Raw genomic sequence first — 17,174 nt, 5'->3', positions numbered from 1 at the left:
GTAAGTACTGAGATACAGTTGTCTTTCATTACTCAGCTCTACTTGAAAGGAATGCCTTGGTCGACAAGCCCAGTCAGCGTGCACTATGTTACGGAATACACAATGATCATTCTGTTTGTGGCTCGTATGTAGGTCACCCATCCGTTTGAGAAGAAAACAAGCATTTGCTCCATATTTAAACTGTGCATAAAGTTTGACATTGACTTCCATTTATTCTTATTCAAGAAGGCTTCAGAAACTTGTTGGGTGCAAGTATCTTGCAGGCCATACCTGACTTTGGATAAAGACAACTAGCAACTTTTAATCATCTAACCACTGGGAGATGCACAAGGGCTGTCAGACACACTGTCTGTTTTTTAATTATTCAATAGGGAAATATTCTGCTATGACTTCTTGACAGAGAGGCAGAATTTGTGTTCTCCCCAATTTATAGCACTATACAATGTTAAATCCTATTCCTAGTGCTGCTATATTTGCATGGAATTTTTTATAAGTGTAATTAGCACTCATTTGTAACATTTATAATATTATTGTGGAGCATTACATGCACATAAATGAAGTAAAAAATGGAGTCACAAGAATTATAATCTGGTGTAAAAAAAACACACAATGCTAGAAGGATTCAGCAGGTCAGGCAGAGGGATAGCCAATATTGGAGACTGAAACTTGCATTAGAACCAAAAAATAAAGATTGAGATACAACTAGGGATAAATAGTTGAAGAGTTATTATTTTTTCTTGTGAAAATTCACAACAGTGGTAACAGATTAATATTCAACTATCTTGAAAATCCAGATAGTCCGTCACCAACTGAGGGCACTAGACTAATGGAGTTTGAGTGTATTGAATATCCCCACTTAAACTGGGTGATGCCAATCAAAATGTAACAAACTTACGTTTGCGGTTAAAAGCACATAAGAGGAAAGTTAATGCTTTTTAATATAATTTATTAATTCATTCAATCTGTTTGTAGTTAAGGATATCTTCAAGAAAGCAAACATTTGCACAGTTGGAGTACAAAAATGTTTCCCTCAGAACAGGCTTGAAGATTCAGAACATCCGGTGTAAGCTTTCATAACAAAGAGGTTTTTTTCCTTTTTATATATAGACTGTGGAAACCAGCTAGCCATTAGAAGACGGATTGTCAATGGTAATGATGCAGTGATCGGTGAATGGCCTTGGCAAGTCAGTCTCCACTTTGCGACCTTGGGGCATACTTGTGGAGCAACTCTGATAAATAATTGGTGGCTTCTGTCTGCCTCACATTGTTTCCAAAACGCAGAATCGTACAGGTAAGTGCGAGGGCAAATGTTGCCAGAAAAAAAAGAAATATATGCACCGCTGTCATGTGTTCAGATGGTCAGTTTATCTGCATGGAAATGGGGTCATGGATAACTGTATTTGCTGCAAAGCCCAGTATTTAGGAAAAATGAAAGTTAATGAAAATCAGGGACTTATCCTGTGGATTTTGAAATTCAGGATCCATAGAGTGGCCATGTGGCATGGCATTGAACAGTGTGTAATGCATGTCTAGATGCCAGTTCTTGGGTTATCAGTGGCATGTGAATAGTCCATGGAGGCCCCACATGCAGAGCTAGTCTCTCATTATACCTATGAAATCTGCTTTCATAGGGGGTTTCTTTGAGCAGGTCCAGGGTGAATCTCAGCAAGGTCCTTGCTATGGTGATCTCAGGACTACATCCCCCCACTGATCTGACTCCCAAACTGACCACTGTCCACGCTCCCGAATACATGCCATTGCAACTTCCCCTTTCACCCTTCATCTCCAGCCCTAGTACCCCAACATCTTGTCACAAAGCCTGCTCACCAATGCCTACCCCATAGCACCCAAATGAGATCCTCCAAGTCTTCCCTCATCCCAGATCTGTCACTGACTCCAGGCTTGCCAGCGACCCATCCACCTCAGACCCTGCTCTGGTTTTTCCTGATTATATTGGCAGCTGTCTCATTGGCTGTGCCTGTTGGTGAGCTCAGACTTCTAAAGGCGGATTGGTAGTAATGGCTCCCACAACACAGAATTTTCCAATGACATGCTTCAACCAGAATATTCTAGGCCATCTCTAAAAGGAAATGTTCTTTTCAGTTTTGAAATCATTGGTACTTTTATTGAAAAACATAAGCTTAAATATCATTCACAGTATGGTAGCATCAATGTGTTGCACCGTTACCTCAGGAATTCTGGCATTTTCCTTTAAGACCATGTCCCCATGGTCACTGCTGAACAGACCTGGAGACCTATGCTGGGTTTCAGAGACAATGAAGGACTTTTTCCTCTTTATCTAAGGCGTTGAGTGCAGCAACAGAAATTGGTGTATGGCATCCCTGTCATCCCATAGTTTATAAAGAGTTATCCATGAACATACGTCGCTCCCAGCGGTGATTGCAGGTAGGTACAACTTCAGTCTACACCACCTGGGTTCAACTGTTGCCATCATCTCCTGAAGTGATAAACTGCCAATGGGCCTTAATGTAAAAGATGATGCAATACTGCTAGCAAGATTCTGAATTTAGGTTAATCAGTTATCTGTGTGTATTTCGGGTGAGGCCTGCACTGGGCAAAGCAAGTGCTGGATTATTGACCACTGTAAGTCCTGCTTTGTCTTATGTAAAAACACTTGACAACATTATCATTAAGACATAAATGTAATACAATCAATTTTTATTTTGGACATTCTTCTATATCTTATCACAGTCCATATTTAGTTAAAAAAATAGATAAAGATGCATCCTATTGACTTTTTTCATGCAAAATGATTTATTGAAATGTTTTTATGTCCCCTAATATTGTGAAAGTTCTTAGATATGAAATGCAAGCTCTCTTTACTGTTGTATAGTAACTAGTAACTGCAGATCTAATTAATAGTAAACCAGTGTATAACCAATGTTAACTTAAAACAGCTGAGCAAACCGTTTCCTGCAGTTTCAAATTGCAGACAAGTTATAATTGTACACTTCATTCAAAATCTTTGATCATTCATTGGTGTACTAGATACCATCAAGAAAAACTTACTTTCTGAGCTTCAATTCTGCAGGTCAAGTAAAAAGTCTTTAAAAATAAACTTTGGTCCCAGTAACCATGGTTTAAACTTTGTGGTCTTGGGAAATCAGGCTGTGATCATCCAGGAAAGATGATCAGAGCTCAGCTTCCCACAGCCCAATCCGCTTGTAAAATATCCACATGAATTTTCATAAGCAAATGCATCATGGGGCTTTTGGTTTGTTTTTCTGCTAACTCACTTATAACGACCATCATCAAGATGTTAAGAGGAATTAGTGTGGGAAGATTGACATTAAGCAGTCTGACGCAGAGAAGTTATTGTAGAGGAAACAGCTGGTGCTAAGAGGTTGCACTTATCTTAAACTAGCTTGATCTGGTTGTCAGTGAAAGTTAGAAGAACAGTGATTTTTTAAAAAAAGGATCCAAGAAGGCGGCCTTACTTTTGGATTGTTCAGAGGGTTGAAAATTTGGTACTCTGCACAAAGGAACGGAGTGTCATTTAAACAAATATTAGAATCATTAAGGACCATTATTTTGTCGATATTTAATTTAACTTAGCCTACACAATAAAGGAAATGATTAAATTGATATTGATGCTCATTTATTCATGTACTTTTGGAAAAGGGTAAGATGAAAAGATGTGTCCATTTATCCCTTTTAAGATACTGTATATTACTACACTTAATGTCTCAGATTAACTCACTTGGGATTTCAATGTCATATTAGATGTTATATTAACTTGTTCCATGTTATAATGTCCTTGAATCTGTGTTGCTATTCTTCTTCTGCATGAAGAGAGGCCACCTCATTCTTCCTGTATACTTCATATACGCCTTTTGGTACTGGTCCTTAACCATGAAAAATAGCCTTCTGCTAACCGCTGTCTTTTTGTTTATAATTTTTAAACCTGTCTCATGCCACCCTATTGAAAATAGCCTATATTTTAAGTCTAGGTTTATATTTGTATTTCCTTATAAACAGCTCCCTAATGAATCAGTACTGTACCTGCTGCTGCCTTAATGCCTTCTTTATATAGTGGAATGCAAAGCGACAAATATAACCTTAAATTGATTTCACGTAGATTCCATAAGACTTAGGAGTAGAATTAGACCACTTGGCCTATTGAGTCTGCTCCACCATTCAATCAGGGGTGATCATTTTTTTCCCTCCTCAGCCCCATTCCCCAGCCTTCTCCACCAACCTTTGATGCCGTGTCGACTCAAGAACCTACCAAGCTCTGCCTTAAATACACCCAACAGCCTGACCTGGCACCCACACCGGCCTGTGGTAATAAATTCCACAAATTCACCACCCTCTGATGAAAGAAATTTCTCCGCATCTTTGTTTTAAATTGACGCCCCTCTATCCTGAAACTGTGGCTTCTTGTCCTAGATTCCCCCACCATGGGAAACTTCCTTTCCATACCTACTCTGTCTAGGCCTTTCAACATTCGAAAGATTTCAATGCGTTCCCCTCTCATCCTTCTGATGCATGGAATGCTCCACAATAATGTTATAAATGTTACAAATGAGTGCCAATTACACTTATAAAAAATATAGTAGCACCAGGATAGGACTTAACATTGTATAGTGCTATAAAATGGGGAGAACACACATTCTGCCTCTCTGTCAAGAAGAAGTCATAGCAGAATATTTTCCAATTGAATAATTAAAAATCAGACAGTGTGTCTGACTTTGCTGCTCTTGTGCATCTCCCAGTGGTTAGATAATTAAAAGTTGCTAGTTGTCTTTATCCAAAGTCAGGTATGGCCTGCAAGATACTTGCACCCAACAAGTTTCTGAAACCTTCTTGAATAAGAATAAATTGAGGTCAATGTCAAACTTTATGTACAGTTTAATTTATGATTTTTAAATTTTTTTTTTATAGCTTGTTGTTACTTTAGCATTTATTCCATGGCCTTTTGCACTTGCAGGGTAGCTTTAATGAATGCTCAAATTGTTCTCCTTTTGCTAAATAGCCAGTCTTCCCACTCAAAGCTTTCACTTTACAATAAAGATAAAAAGTGTTACTTTTACCTTCCAGACTAACTTAGCAATTGAGTTAGAAAAGTCTGGATATAATGCAAAAGAAGGACAACTTGACACTAAACTTTACCTGCCTATATTTTTAAACTCTATTTTTGAATTTTCATGTTGACTTTTCCATTATTTCTTTAATTCTGTTTCCACAACACATCCATTTTACCCTGTTCTGTCTACTCTCTTCCAGCCTTATGTATAGTAATATTTCCTCATTTGGCAAAGTGAAAGCAAAAGCCAACATCTGAAAGTTTAATATCATTAGAACCCACCTTCCTCTGTGACTAGGGCAGGTTTGATGAGTATTTCCTGGTAACACACGTCATTGATAATAAATTGGATTCTAAAAACGTTAACTTACTTACCATAAAATGTCAGTATTTTTTGGCCTCCATCTCAACTTCCAACTCTGTCAGGAATTCTAAAGTACAGCTGTTGTGAAATCCGGCTGTTCTGCTCTAACTCCAACACTGGCAAATTGCGTCTTCGAAAGTTCACCACATTCTATTTTCCTGCAATGGATAACAACACCACCTAGTGCTCAATAAATAAGACAAGCACATTTATGTACAATCAATGGTTGAGAATTTTGTTTCATTAGTACTTGCCTTTTGCTTGCCACAAATCCCCTTAAGACTACAAAGTGACGTTCTTGGTAACATGCAGATCTGGGTGCTCTACCGATCTGGGTGCTACTACACTTCACGTGACCATTACACAGACCCGGGAGATCATGATGTTAACCAGTGATGCTTTGGGGCTTATAGCTCCTGCTGATGCTCTTTACCTTTCCAGACCAATACACTGTACGTCCAGTAAGAGTTAGGACCCATTGCTTATGCTAGTTAAGGGATCATTCACTACATAGATTAGTTTCTTGTTCTAGAATGTTGTTTTTTTGGTAAGATTCTGAAAGGAAGTTTTTCTCATGACTTCAAAGTTTCTGAACAAATCCATTGATGTGGCAGTTAAGAAGGCATGTGGTGCGTTGGCCTTAATTAGAGTTGAGAGTGGTTGAGTGCAGCAGCTGTGAGGTAATGTTGCAGCTCTGTAAAACTCTGGTTAGACCACACTTGGTGCATAGTGTTCAATTCTGGCTGCCTCATAATCAAAAGAATGTGGAAGCTTTAGAGAGGGTGCAGAGGAGATTTATAAGAATGTTGCCTGGATTACAGAGCATGTCTTATGAAGAAAGGATGAGTGAGCTGGGGCTTTTCTCTTTGGAGTGAAGGAGAATGAGAAGTGACTTAATGTAGTAGATGATAAGAGGCATAGGTAGACAGAATGGCCAGAGCCTTTTTCCCAGGGCAGCAATGGCCAGTACCAGAGGACGTGTTTTTAAAGTGAACGGAGGGTTGTTTAGGGGAGATGTCAGGGAGGTTTTATTACAGAGAGTGTTGTATGAGCATGGAAAGCATTGTCAGGTGGTAGAGACTGATTCATTCTAGTCATTTATGAGATTGATGGGCTTATTGATGGAAGAAAATTGGATGGCTATGAGCCATGTAGGATGGGATAGTGAGATTAATTACGGAGAAGGTTTATATGTTAGCACAACATGATGGGCCGTAGGGCCTATACTCTGTTTGTACCCTTTTATATTTCATGTGATTATCTAGTTGCTATGTGGAAGATGTTTGACCTACATGGTACGTAGGGAATCAGTATGATCATTATCATGTCTTTAACCTCTTTTCACATTGCAGTCAGGACTTTGAGGCAATCCTTTTGAAGCTGCATCCTCCATGAAGCTAGCTGGAATGTCCTCATTAGAGAACACTTCCAAAGCTGCATCTGCAAATCCAGGAGGTTCCTGTCCCTCTTCTATCATTTCAGTGAATGACTGAAGCTGTCACAGTCCCAGTACACCTTCCCTTTAAAGTGAAACTGCTGACATTCAATTTCCACCTATTGTTAGCAACAATATAATGAAGATTGTAGATGTTGCTAGTGCTTGTTTACTTCCTGCTAAGAGGACAGAGACCAACTTTGTATGATGCCGGAGCTTATATAAACAAGCATCAATCAGCTTTCCCCAGGCTGTCTGTTTTGAAAACTTTTAACTGACTCAATCGTCTAGTTCAGGAGGAGGTGAGAGCAGTAGTGGAGGAGATGAGAGCCTGCAAGGCGGTGGGTATGAAGCAACAGGGAGCTTGGACAAGATGGGAGAATGCGGTTGAGAGGAAAGTGACCTGGGCTGATCTATGGAAAGCCGAACCACACCGCATCCAATTTCTCATCCAGGCAGTGTACGATGTGCTTCCAAGCCCATCAAACCTGCACACATGGGGCAAGGCAGAGTCATCTGCGGGCCCACTGTGCTCCAAGTGAGGAACCCTGGAGCACATCATCAGTGGGCACATCCTCAGCGGTTGTGCAAGGGCACTTGGTGAGGGACGGTACAGGTGGAAGCATGATCAGGTCCTGAAGACTATTGCTGAAGCCGTCAGTGCAGGAGTTGAGTGGGTGAAGCGGTCCCGACCCTCCAAGCAGACCATTGCCTTTGTCAGAGCTGGGGAGCAGCCAATACCTGCCAAAAGAACATCTGCAGGCATTCTGACCTCTGCAAGGGACTGGCAACTGTTGGTGGACCTCAAAGGGCAGCTGAAGTTCCCCAACCATATCGCAGCCATCACCCTGTGACCAGACATTGTCCTAGTGTCTGAGTCTACTAAGCAAATGGTGCTGCTGGAGCTGACAGCCCAATGGGAAGATAGCTTGGAGGAGGCCTTTGAAAGGAAGCTCTCCAAGTACGCAGGACTGGTCAGCAACTGTCAGCAGGCTGGATGGAGAGTGAGGTGTCTCCCAGTGGAGGTTGGTTTTGGGGATTCATAGCCCGTTCTCTACTTAGAGCCTTCAGCATTTTGGGCATCGAGGGAGAGAGGAAGAGGAGAGCCATCCGCAGTACCACCGATGTGGCAGAGAGGGCCTCAAGATGGCTGTGGCTCAAAAGAGGGGAGCCATGGAGTCATAAGTAGCTAGCCATCTGGACACAAGCTGGGGTCTGATCAGTCCCGGCTGGGTCACCTGGAAGAGGTTGTATGATGTTGAAAGACCCGAAACACCCGATGATTCCAGGAACATCACTGAAGATGTGTCCAGAAGCATCAATAGATGTATGTACACAGCAGAATGGGCCAAGTGGCCTAATCTACTCCTATGTCTTATGGTCTAAACCATTCCCATTTCTTTTAGAAATATTACAAATGGTTCTTCAATCTAAATTCCTGTCTAACTGTTCCTTGTCCTTTGAAGCTTCAATTTCCGCAAGGGTTACATCCCATTCTCTTGAGCTCATTGCTGCTATATTTGTTGACTACCTGGTTTCCCCTGCCTTTAGCCTCGACAGGCCTCACACACAGTCAAAGCAAAAAAACCATCTCATTCCTACAAATTACCACTTAGTCCTGCTATCGTTACTCTGTCTGTTCAAAGTTAATCTGTGTCACCATATACAACCCTGAGATTTGTTTTCTTGCGGGCATACTCAGTAAGTCCAAGAACTGTAATAGAATCAGTGAACTTCTGCACACAACCGGGCAGACAAACAACCACTGTGCAAAAGACAACAAACTTTGCAAATACAAAAGAGAGAATATAAATAAATAAACAAACAATAAATATCGAGAATCTGAGATGAGTCCTTGAAAGTGAGTCCATAGGTTGTGGATTGCCTTCATGCTGCAATCTGCTGTCAGAATCTTTCAAATCAAAGCCTCTCAAGTACCAGCAAAATATTCTTTATGTGTGTCCCAAATTTATTCCATATGACCATAGCTTATTACTCCATCTCAAGTCCACTTGACATGGTTAACCACAAACATCCATATTCAATACCCTTCTTCTATTACAAGCTAGGAAACAAATTGCTGGATGAGCTCAGTGGGTCGAGCAGCATCTGTAGAGGCAAAAGGATGGTTGATATTTTGGCTTGAGACCCTACATCAGGTCAGGATGTAGAGGGAAGATAGCCAATATAAAGAAATAGCCAACATAAAAGTTCAGCTGAGGTGGGACCTACAGTATACATGCCTGCCTCCCTCTCACCTCTTCATACTGGCCGTCTTCCCTCAACATGCTGATCCATTGCAGGATCACAAACATCCCTTTGTTTCTACAGATGTTGCTTGACCCACTGAGTTCAGACAGATGTTTCTTTTTGCTCCAGATTCCAGCATTTGCAATCTTTTGTCTCACCCTTTTTTACTGTCTGCTTAATTAGGGCAGTTCAAGTTGGGTTTCGTTTACAACTAAATTTTCTGCATTTTTTCATTTGAACTGTCCTCTTGGACAGTTAGGACACAAAGGTATAATCATCTTATGATTCCTCTTATTCATGAGGACCATTATTGGCAGGCTCAGAGCCTCATATTATGCAATGCCCTCCCAGTTCCCTTTCCAGCTTCCTGATCTTTTCAAGATGTTCCTTGAAATTCAATTCTCTATCAAATTTAATGTCACTCTTCTGATATCTTCTTTAGTAAACTCCTACATTTGCCTCTTTTATGCACTTTAGGAGATTGTAATACACTAATTGCAAGTTTGTGATTTTACAAAGTGGATATACAGAAAGTCAAATATTCTTCAAAAGCTGGCTAGAATAGTACAGATAACTTCACGTCCAAACGAAACTTTTTTTTCAGAAAGATTTTTTTTTCAAATCTTTGATCAATTCTATCTTCTTCCTCTTCAAAATATAATCTTTATAAAGGAAGTCAGTGCAAGTTTACACATCAAAGCCTTACCACAACTTGACATGCGAGTTAAGAATTAGCCATGGTTTTGACAAACGTGTATTTTCCTTTCCAATTTAATATTTGTTCTTAATATCCTAATATACAAAGCAGATGAAGTATACATATTCATGAAGAATGAAAAACATCTCATCACTTTTTTTTCAGTACTGCACTAAAGAGCTTGAGCAATAAAGATAACTTGAGCATCTTTTATTTTTTATGGCAGGTACTCCGATCGACAGTTATGGACTGTGTACATTGGAATGCATTCACTTACCTTTACTGATTCTGGCATAGAGAGGCGACTTATCAAGCAGATGATAATTCATGAACAATTTGACAATATCACAATGGATTATGATATAGCATTGCTTGAACTTTCAGCACCTGTAAGATACAGTAGTTACATCCAACCAGTGTGCCTTCCGTCACCTTTACATGTGTTTCCAGCAAATCAAAGATGCTATGTTACTGGCTGGGGCTTACTACAGGAGGGTGGTAAGTTACTTATATTTAAATCTATGTCTAAGAAATAATTTTCATTACATACACATCTATAACATTCTCTGTGTTCAAGTTACATTTACAGCTAAAGTCAATTAGTGGAAAAATTCGTGTGGCAATTATTTGTCCAGCTCCTACAATACAAGAAGAATTTTCAAAATAATTTTGTGTGCAACTTGCTTGACTTTAAAACCCAAATCCTTTCATGTTATCCCAGATTATTGGGAATGAAAGTTAGATTCCTTCACTATTTCCCATTCCCGTTTTCCCCTCTCAACCTTTTCCTTACCTGCCCATCGCTTCCCTCTGGTGCTCCTCCCCCTTCCCTTTCTTCCATGGTCTTCTACCCTCTCCTATCAGATTCCGCCTTCTCCAGCCCTTTATCTCTTTCACCCATCAACTTCCCAACTCTTTACCTCACCCCTCCCCTTCTCCCGGTTTCACCTATCACCTACCACCTTGTACTTCTTCCTCCCCTCCCCCCACCTTCTTACTCTGAATTATCATCCTTTTTTTTCCAGTCGTGAAGAAGGGTCTCGGCCCAAAATGTTGACTGTTTATCCATTTCCATAGATGCTGCCTGACCCACTGAGTTCCGTCAGCATTTTCTGTGTCCGTTGCTTTAGGTCTAAGGAAATGTATTTGTTTTCAAATCTATGAGTATCCCTTGTTGCTTCAAACCTAATAACACCACAAGAATGATGCTTCTGTAAGATTGAACAAACCATCCTCAGGCAGCCCCCTTCCCCTTCAACATTACTGACTGTGTGCATCCAGACTACCTCTTAGACATTATCCCATTAGCCCACTTCTGATTTCATCAAACATGACTTCACCCACCATTAACCATTAACAGACAAGCTTAGAAAGAGGAGAGTAAGAACAAAATTTGTGCACTTGAATGAAACATTTGAGGAGTCACACCATGAGTTTCCCCTGTGCAGTCACAAACCTTTTCCCTTTCTCTTCCACTTCTGTGCAGCTTCTGAGGTGTTGGCAGAGATTGAGCCAGGCTGCTTAGATCGCTGGGCAAAAAAAAAACTGTTGGAGGAAGTCAGGGGGTCTGTAAGCATCTTCAGATTCCAGCATTTGCAGTCTGCTTTGTTTCCATGCTCACATCTTTGCATGTTCACCCTTAAGCAGGGATCAGGACCTTCAACTGTTTTTGAACCTGACTTCAGAAATTTAATTAACTGGTTCCACCAAACTGAAGCAGTGCAGACACACCGCAGCCAAGAAAACAACATGAGAAACAATTCATCTGCTGTGAATTGTAAAGGAATAAAGTCAAGAGGTTGCGACATGTTTTAGTTACTTCCGGTGAAGTGATGCCAAGCAGCTCTGCATTGACAAGCCAGTGAGAGGCCAAAGAAAAGTTTCTCCTCCTGTCCTTATGCAGCGACAGCCTGTATTTATGTGGATGGCTTGGCAGTGGGTGAACTGTGATTGAATGGAGTCCTTCTTTTGAAGCCACTTGTATGGCCGCGATGGAAGTCTCGGATGAGGGAGGGGTCTAAGATGAAGGAGCGGGGGATCCAGGTGCACTCCTCAGGACCGTATCCCTCCCAATCGACGAGCTACTGGGGACCCCTGCCTCGGCGGCGCATATCCAGTATTCACTGGATGGTGTAAGCTGGGTAATTGTCGATGACCCGGGTGGGTGGAGGAGGTTCAGCAGGAGGGCACAAAGGGCTGACAGACACAGGTTCCAGTTAGGAGACGTAGAACGTAGGATGAATGTGCATGGATCTGTGTAGCTTGAGTTTGACCGCCGAGGGGTTGATGATGCTCTCGATTTCGAATGGTCCGATGTAACGAGGGGTGAGTTTCTTGGATTCAGTTTTGAGGGGGATGTCTCTTGAAGAGAGCCAAAACTTCTGACCAGGCCGATAGTTGGGTGCTGGAATCCGCTGGCGATTGGCGATACTCCATTTGCGGTCAGCGGAGCGGAGCAGGGTCGAGTATGCATCCTTCCAGACCTTGCGGCACCGGTGGAGATGGGCCTGAACTGAAGGCACAGTGATGTCGTCTTCGTGGGCAGGAAACAGAGGGGGTTGATAGCCTAGGGAACATTCAAAAGGGGTCATACCAGTGGTGGTGCTTGTCAGGGAGCTGTGGGCATACTCAACCCAAGTGAGATGTGTGCTCCAGGACGACAGGTTACTGGCGGAAATGCAGTGCAGTGCTGCTTCCAAGTCCTGATTGGTTTGCTCAGTCTGACCGTTAATCTGTAGATGGAAACCCGAAGACAGACTTACTGAAACTCCAAGGGCTTGACGGAAGGATTTCCAGACTTGGGAGATGAATTGGGGGCCCCGGTCACAAACGATGTCAGAGGGAATTCTATGAAGGCGGAAGACATGTTGGACAAGGAGGTCGGCAGTTTTTCGGGCTGTAGGGAGTTTGGGGAGGGCTATGAAGTGCGCGGCTTTGGAAAAACGGTCCACCATGATGAGTACAGCAGTGTTACCATGTGAAGGGGGTAGATCAGTGACAAAATCGAGAGCTATGTGGGACCAAGGGCGGCCAGGGACAGGTAAGGGACGAAGCAGCCAGCAGGTGATCGATGGGAGCTTTTTCTGCGGGCACACACAGTACAGGCAGAGACGAAGGAGCGAGTATCAGCATCCATGGTGGGCCACCAGAAAGGTCGCTTCAACAGGGACAGGGTTCGACCGATTCCAGGACGGCAGGCGAACCGGGAAGTATGCCCCAACTGGAGAACCTGTGAACGGACAGACCCAGGGACGAAGAGGTGACTGGGGGGGGGGGCCCATTGCCTGGGTCAGGTTGAGTCCATTGGGCCTCTTTGACTACGAATTCGATCTCCCAGGTGAGGGCAGCCACGACACAGGATGGTGGTAGGATGGTATCAGGGTTGGAAGGGTCCTCCTCAGAGACGTACTGACGAGAGAGAGCATCTGGCTTCACGTTCTTGGAACCAGGACGGTAGGTGAGGGTGAATTTGAAGCGACCAAAAAACAATGCCCAACGGGCTTGGCGGGAGTTAAGGCGTTCAGCTGTCTGAATGTATGCCATGTTCTTATAGTCCATCCAAACGATGAATGGATGTTCTGCTCCCTCCAGCCAGTGCCTCCACTCCTCCAAGGCGAGTTTGACAGCCAGCAACTCCCGGTTCCCAACGTCATAGTTCCATTCAGCAGGCGATAGACAGCGATAAAAGAAAGAGCAGGGATGGAGCTTTTGGTCTGAGACGGAGCATTGAGAGAGGACCGCCCCCACCCCAGTGTCGGAGGCGTCTGCCTCCACTGTGAACTGGCGAGATGGGTCAGGCTGGACCAGGATGGGAGCAGAGGTGAAACGCCTCTTAAGCTTTGAAGAGCCGAGTCCACTTCGGGGGTCCAGTGGAAGGGGGTCGCCGGAGAGGTGAGCTGAGTAAGGGGTGCTGCCACCCGGCTGTAGTCCTTAATGAAGTGACGGTAGAAATTGGCGAACCCAGAGATCACTGGAGGTGTTTAAGCATCGTGGGTTTGATCCACTCAGCCACCGCCCGGATTTTTTTGGGATCCATCCTCACCTGCCCACTTTCAATGATGTACCCCAGGAAACTGACAGAACAGGAATGGAATTTGCACTTCTCGGCTTTAACAAATAGTTTGTTCGCCAAAAGCTTCTGATGAACCTGGCGGACATGGTGGGTGTGCTCCTGGAGGTTACGGGAGAAGATTAGGATATCGTCCAGGTAAACGAAAACAAATCAGTTAATAAAGTCCCTAAGGACATTGTTGATCAGAGCCTGGAACACCGCAGGAGCGTTGGTCAGGCCGAAAGGCATCACCAGGTATTCAAAATGACCGAGGGGGGTGTTAAAGGCCGTCTTCCATTCATCTCCCTCCCATATCCTGACCAGGTGATAGGCATTCCGCAAGTCCAATTTAGAGAATACTGTGGCTGCGTGAAGGGGCTTGAATGCTGAGTTGATCGGGGCAGGGGACACTTATTCTTTATGGTAATGTTGTACAGGCCACGGTAGCCGATGCATGGGCGTAGTGAGCCGTCTTTCTTCCCCACAAAGAAGAAACCAGCGCCTACAGGGGAGGATGAGGGTCAGGTGATGCCAGCCACGAGGGAGTCATTTACATACGTCTCCATTGCTTCTCTTTCTGGGTGGGACAGGCTATACAGCTGACTGGTGGGTAATGAGGCTCCGGGGAGAAGGTCAATCGGGCAATTGTAAGGGCGATGTGGAGGCAGAGAAAGGGCCCATTGCTTACTAAACACCTCTCCAAGATCATGATATTCTACAGGAACTGTGGACAAGTCAGGGGGCTCAGAGGCGGACGAGGTTTGCATGACCTCCACTGGGGGAAGGGCTGATTGCAGGCAAGAGGATTGGCAGAACGAGCTCCAGCTGACTATCTTCCTGGTGGACCAAGTCGATGTGGTGGTTATGACGGCTTAGCCAAGGGTGGCCGAGAACCAAAGGGGCTTGAGGGGAGGAAATTATATTGAATCGTACCTGTTCCTGATGGTTCCCGGAGAGAAGGAAAAGCAGGGGTTCCACGCCGTGCGTGACTCGGGCCAGGAGTCTACCGTCTGGCGCCTTGGCGTCTGGGGGGTACTCAGAGAGACACGAGAAATACCAGCTTGGAGGGCTAGGTTTTTGTCCGTGGAGTTTCCCTCTGTGCCGGAGTCCACTAGCGCTAGCAGAGGCAAGGACTGTTGCTTGTGACACAGAGTGGCTTGAAGCTGCATCCGGGGTCGGGGGACGAAAGGGAAGGTTATCTGGCTCACCAAAGTCCCCCCTGCTACTGGTGAGCCACCCACCCCCCTACCTTTTGGTCAAAGGGGCAGGTGGCAAGGAAGTGGCCGGACTGACCGCAATATAAGCACTCGCCCGTTCTCAATCTCCGGAGACGTTCAGTGGGAGAAAGGTGGGCCCGCCCCAGCTGCATGGGTTCCTCTCCCGGGGTGGTGGAAACGGCCAGGCTGGGAGCCACTCGGGGAGCAGAAGGAAGAGAGAGGCTTGTTCTGGTGGGAGGTGGTAAAGAGAGCCAAATGTGGTGGACGACCAGTTTTCTCTCTACGGCGCTCCTGGAGGCGATTGTCCAACCTGGTGCCCAGGGAGATCAGGGAATCCAGGTTGTCGGAGTCGTCTCTCGCTGCCAGCTCGTCCTTCACCAGGTCGCTGAGTCCATTCAGAAAAATCCCCTGGAGTGACTCATCGTTCCACCCCGAGTCGGCTGCTAATGGCCAGAACTCCAATGAATATTCAGCAACACTGCGGGAGCCCTGGCGGAGAATGAGTAGATGCTTGGCGGCGTCTTTACCTCGGACAGGGTGATCGAAGATTCTTCTCATCTCTGCGACGAAGCTGGCAAAAGAGGAGCAGATATCAGATTGGTTGTCCCAAACTACTAATGTGCTCCTCCGTAGCAACCCCATGACATGAGCAATTTTCGACTTACCTGTGGAGTAAGTCGGCGACTGCTGTTCAAACACCAGGGAGCACTGAAGGAGGAAACAACGGCACTTCCCCAAATTTCCCACATAGTCCTCTGGCTCTGGTACGTGAGGCTCTCTGGGCGACGGTGTTGGTGACGCGTGGGGGGTTGCCGCTACAGGCGGTCTGGGCTGGCTAGGCTGGGTTCCAGGAGTGGGTCGAGTGATGTGAGTGGAGACACGGTCCACCTGGTTACCGATCTGCGTGACATGAGCAGCCAGGGAACGGAGGTTCTCCATGACCACCCGGAAGAGTTGATCTTGCTGTCCCAGTAGGGAACCCTGACTGGCGAGGGCTTGTTGAAGGATATTTGTGTCCGCTGGGTCCATGGTGGCCAGATAGTTCTGTTGTGAATGGATGAACCCAAACGCAGGACACTGGCATGGAGTAGAGTTTGGATGCAGACGAGGGCGTGAGCGTGGCTGGAGCTGAACGGCAAACAGGAGGATGAACGGAAAGGCAGGCGGCAGGCAACACTTGACTCGGAGCGTGGAGTTGACACAGGCAAACCACAGTGCTGAAACAAAACTTAGAATACACAATCCTAAGCGGCCGGGAACGTGAATTACCACACTGGCTGAAACAATGATCTGGCGATGAGTGGATGCAAAGCCGGGGTATTTATGCTGCAGGTTTAGATGAGAATCAGGTGCTGCAATCAAGGAGCCCAGAAGAACACGGGAGAAAGGGAATTAGGAGAATATGAGGAATCAACGGTCGGGACCATGACAAATAGTGGCGGGGGTGGGGTTCAACCGTTTGTAAAAGTGAGGATAAAGTAAAAGAAAAGAAATGTGCAGGACAGGTTACAAGACTCTCCAAAATGAAAAAAAAGTCAAAAACTTTAGAAAGGGATAATAATTTAACTTCTGATAACATAGGGGCAAAATTGAAAAGGGTGAATACAGGACTGGAGGTGTTGTATTTGAATGCATGCAGTATTTTGTAGCAGAGCTAGAGATGAGCAGGCATGACATTGTGGGCATCACTGAGTTGTGGCTGAAAGATTATTGTTGGAGGCTTAACATCCAAGGGTGCATTTTGTATTGGAAGGTCAGGCTGGTGTGTCTGGGGTGGGCAGGGTGTGTTCAGCATAGTTGGTATAAAATGAAATGAAATCAATCAAATAGGATTGGAAGATATAGAATCCTTGTGGGAAGAGTTAAGAAACTGCAAGGGTAAAAAGACCCTGATGGAAGTTATATCGACTCTTGTCAGATCGCTGGCAGGTGGTAAGAGTGGGCTCCCTCCGCTCTGTCCCTCAACACAGGTGCCCCTCAGGGCTGCATCCTGTGCCCCCTCCCTTACTCTCTGTATATTCATGACTGTGTTGCCACCCACAGCTCCAATCTGCTAATTAAGTTTGCTGACATTACACTGATTGACTAATCTTCAATAATAATGAAGCAGCCT

The 17,174-nt window shown here is 44.6% G+C and overlaps 1 protein-coding gene and 1 long non-coding RNA gene across 2 annotated transcripts in view; one reads left to right on the top strand and one right to left on the bottom strand.

Moving 5' to 3' along the window:
* The window catches only part of LOC140198955 (uncharacterized), a 44,976-nt gene extending 39,468 nt beyond the window's left edge, over window positions 1-5,508 (bottom strand). The window contains exon 1 of the long non-coding RNA XR_011886299.1: window positions 5,423-5,508. This is a non-coding gene — a long non-coding RNA (uncharacterized lncRNA). The remainder of the gene's footprint in view (window positions 1-5,422) is intronic.
* LOC140198952 (suppressor of tumorigenicity 14 protein homolog) overlaps window positions 1-17,174 on the top strand; it is a 127,679-nt gene that overhangs the window by 84,531 nt on the left and 25,974 nt on the right. The window contains exons 16-17 of the mRNA XM_072260256.1: window positions 1,108-1,291; window positions 10,020-10,291. Coding sequence (XP_072116357.1) covers window positions 1,108-1,291; window positions 10,020-10,291 — 456 coding nt within the window. The remainder of the gene's footprint in view (window positions 1-1,107; window positions 1,292-10,019; window positions 10,292-17,174) is intronic.

Source organism: Mobula birostris, chromosome 6 (genome assembly GCF_030028105.1).
Source record: "Mobula birostris isolate sMobBir1 chromosome 6, sMobBir1.hap1, whole genome shotgun sequence".
In the NCBI taxonomy this organism is placed as follows: domain Eukaryota; kingdom Metazoa; phylum Chordata; class Chondrichthyes; order Myliobatiformes; family Myliobatidae; genus Mobula; species Mobula birostris.
Note: the sequence above shows the minus strand (reverse complement) of the source record. Positions and strands in the feature narration are given on the sequence as shown.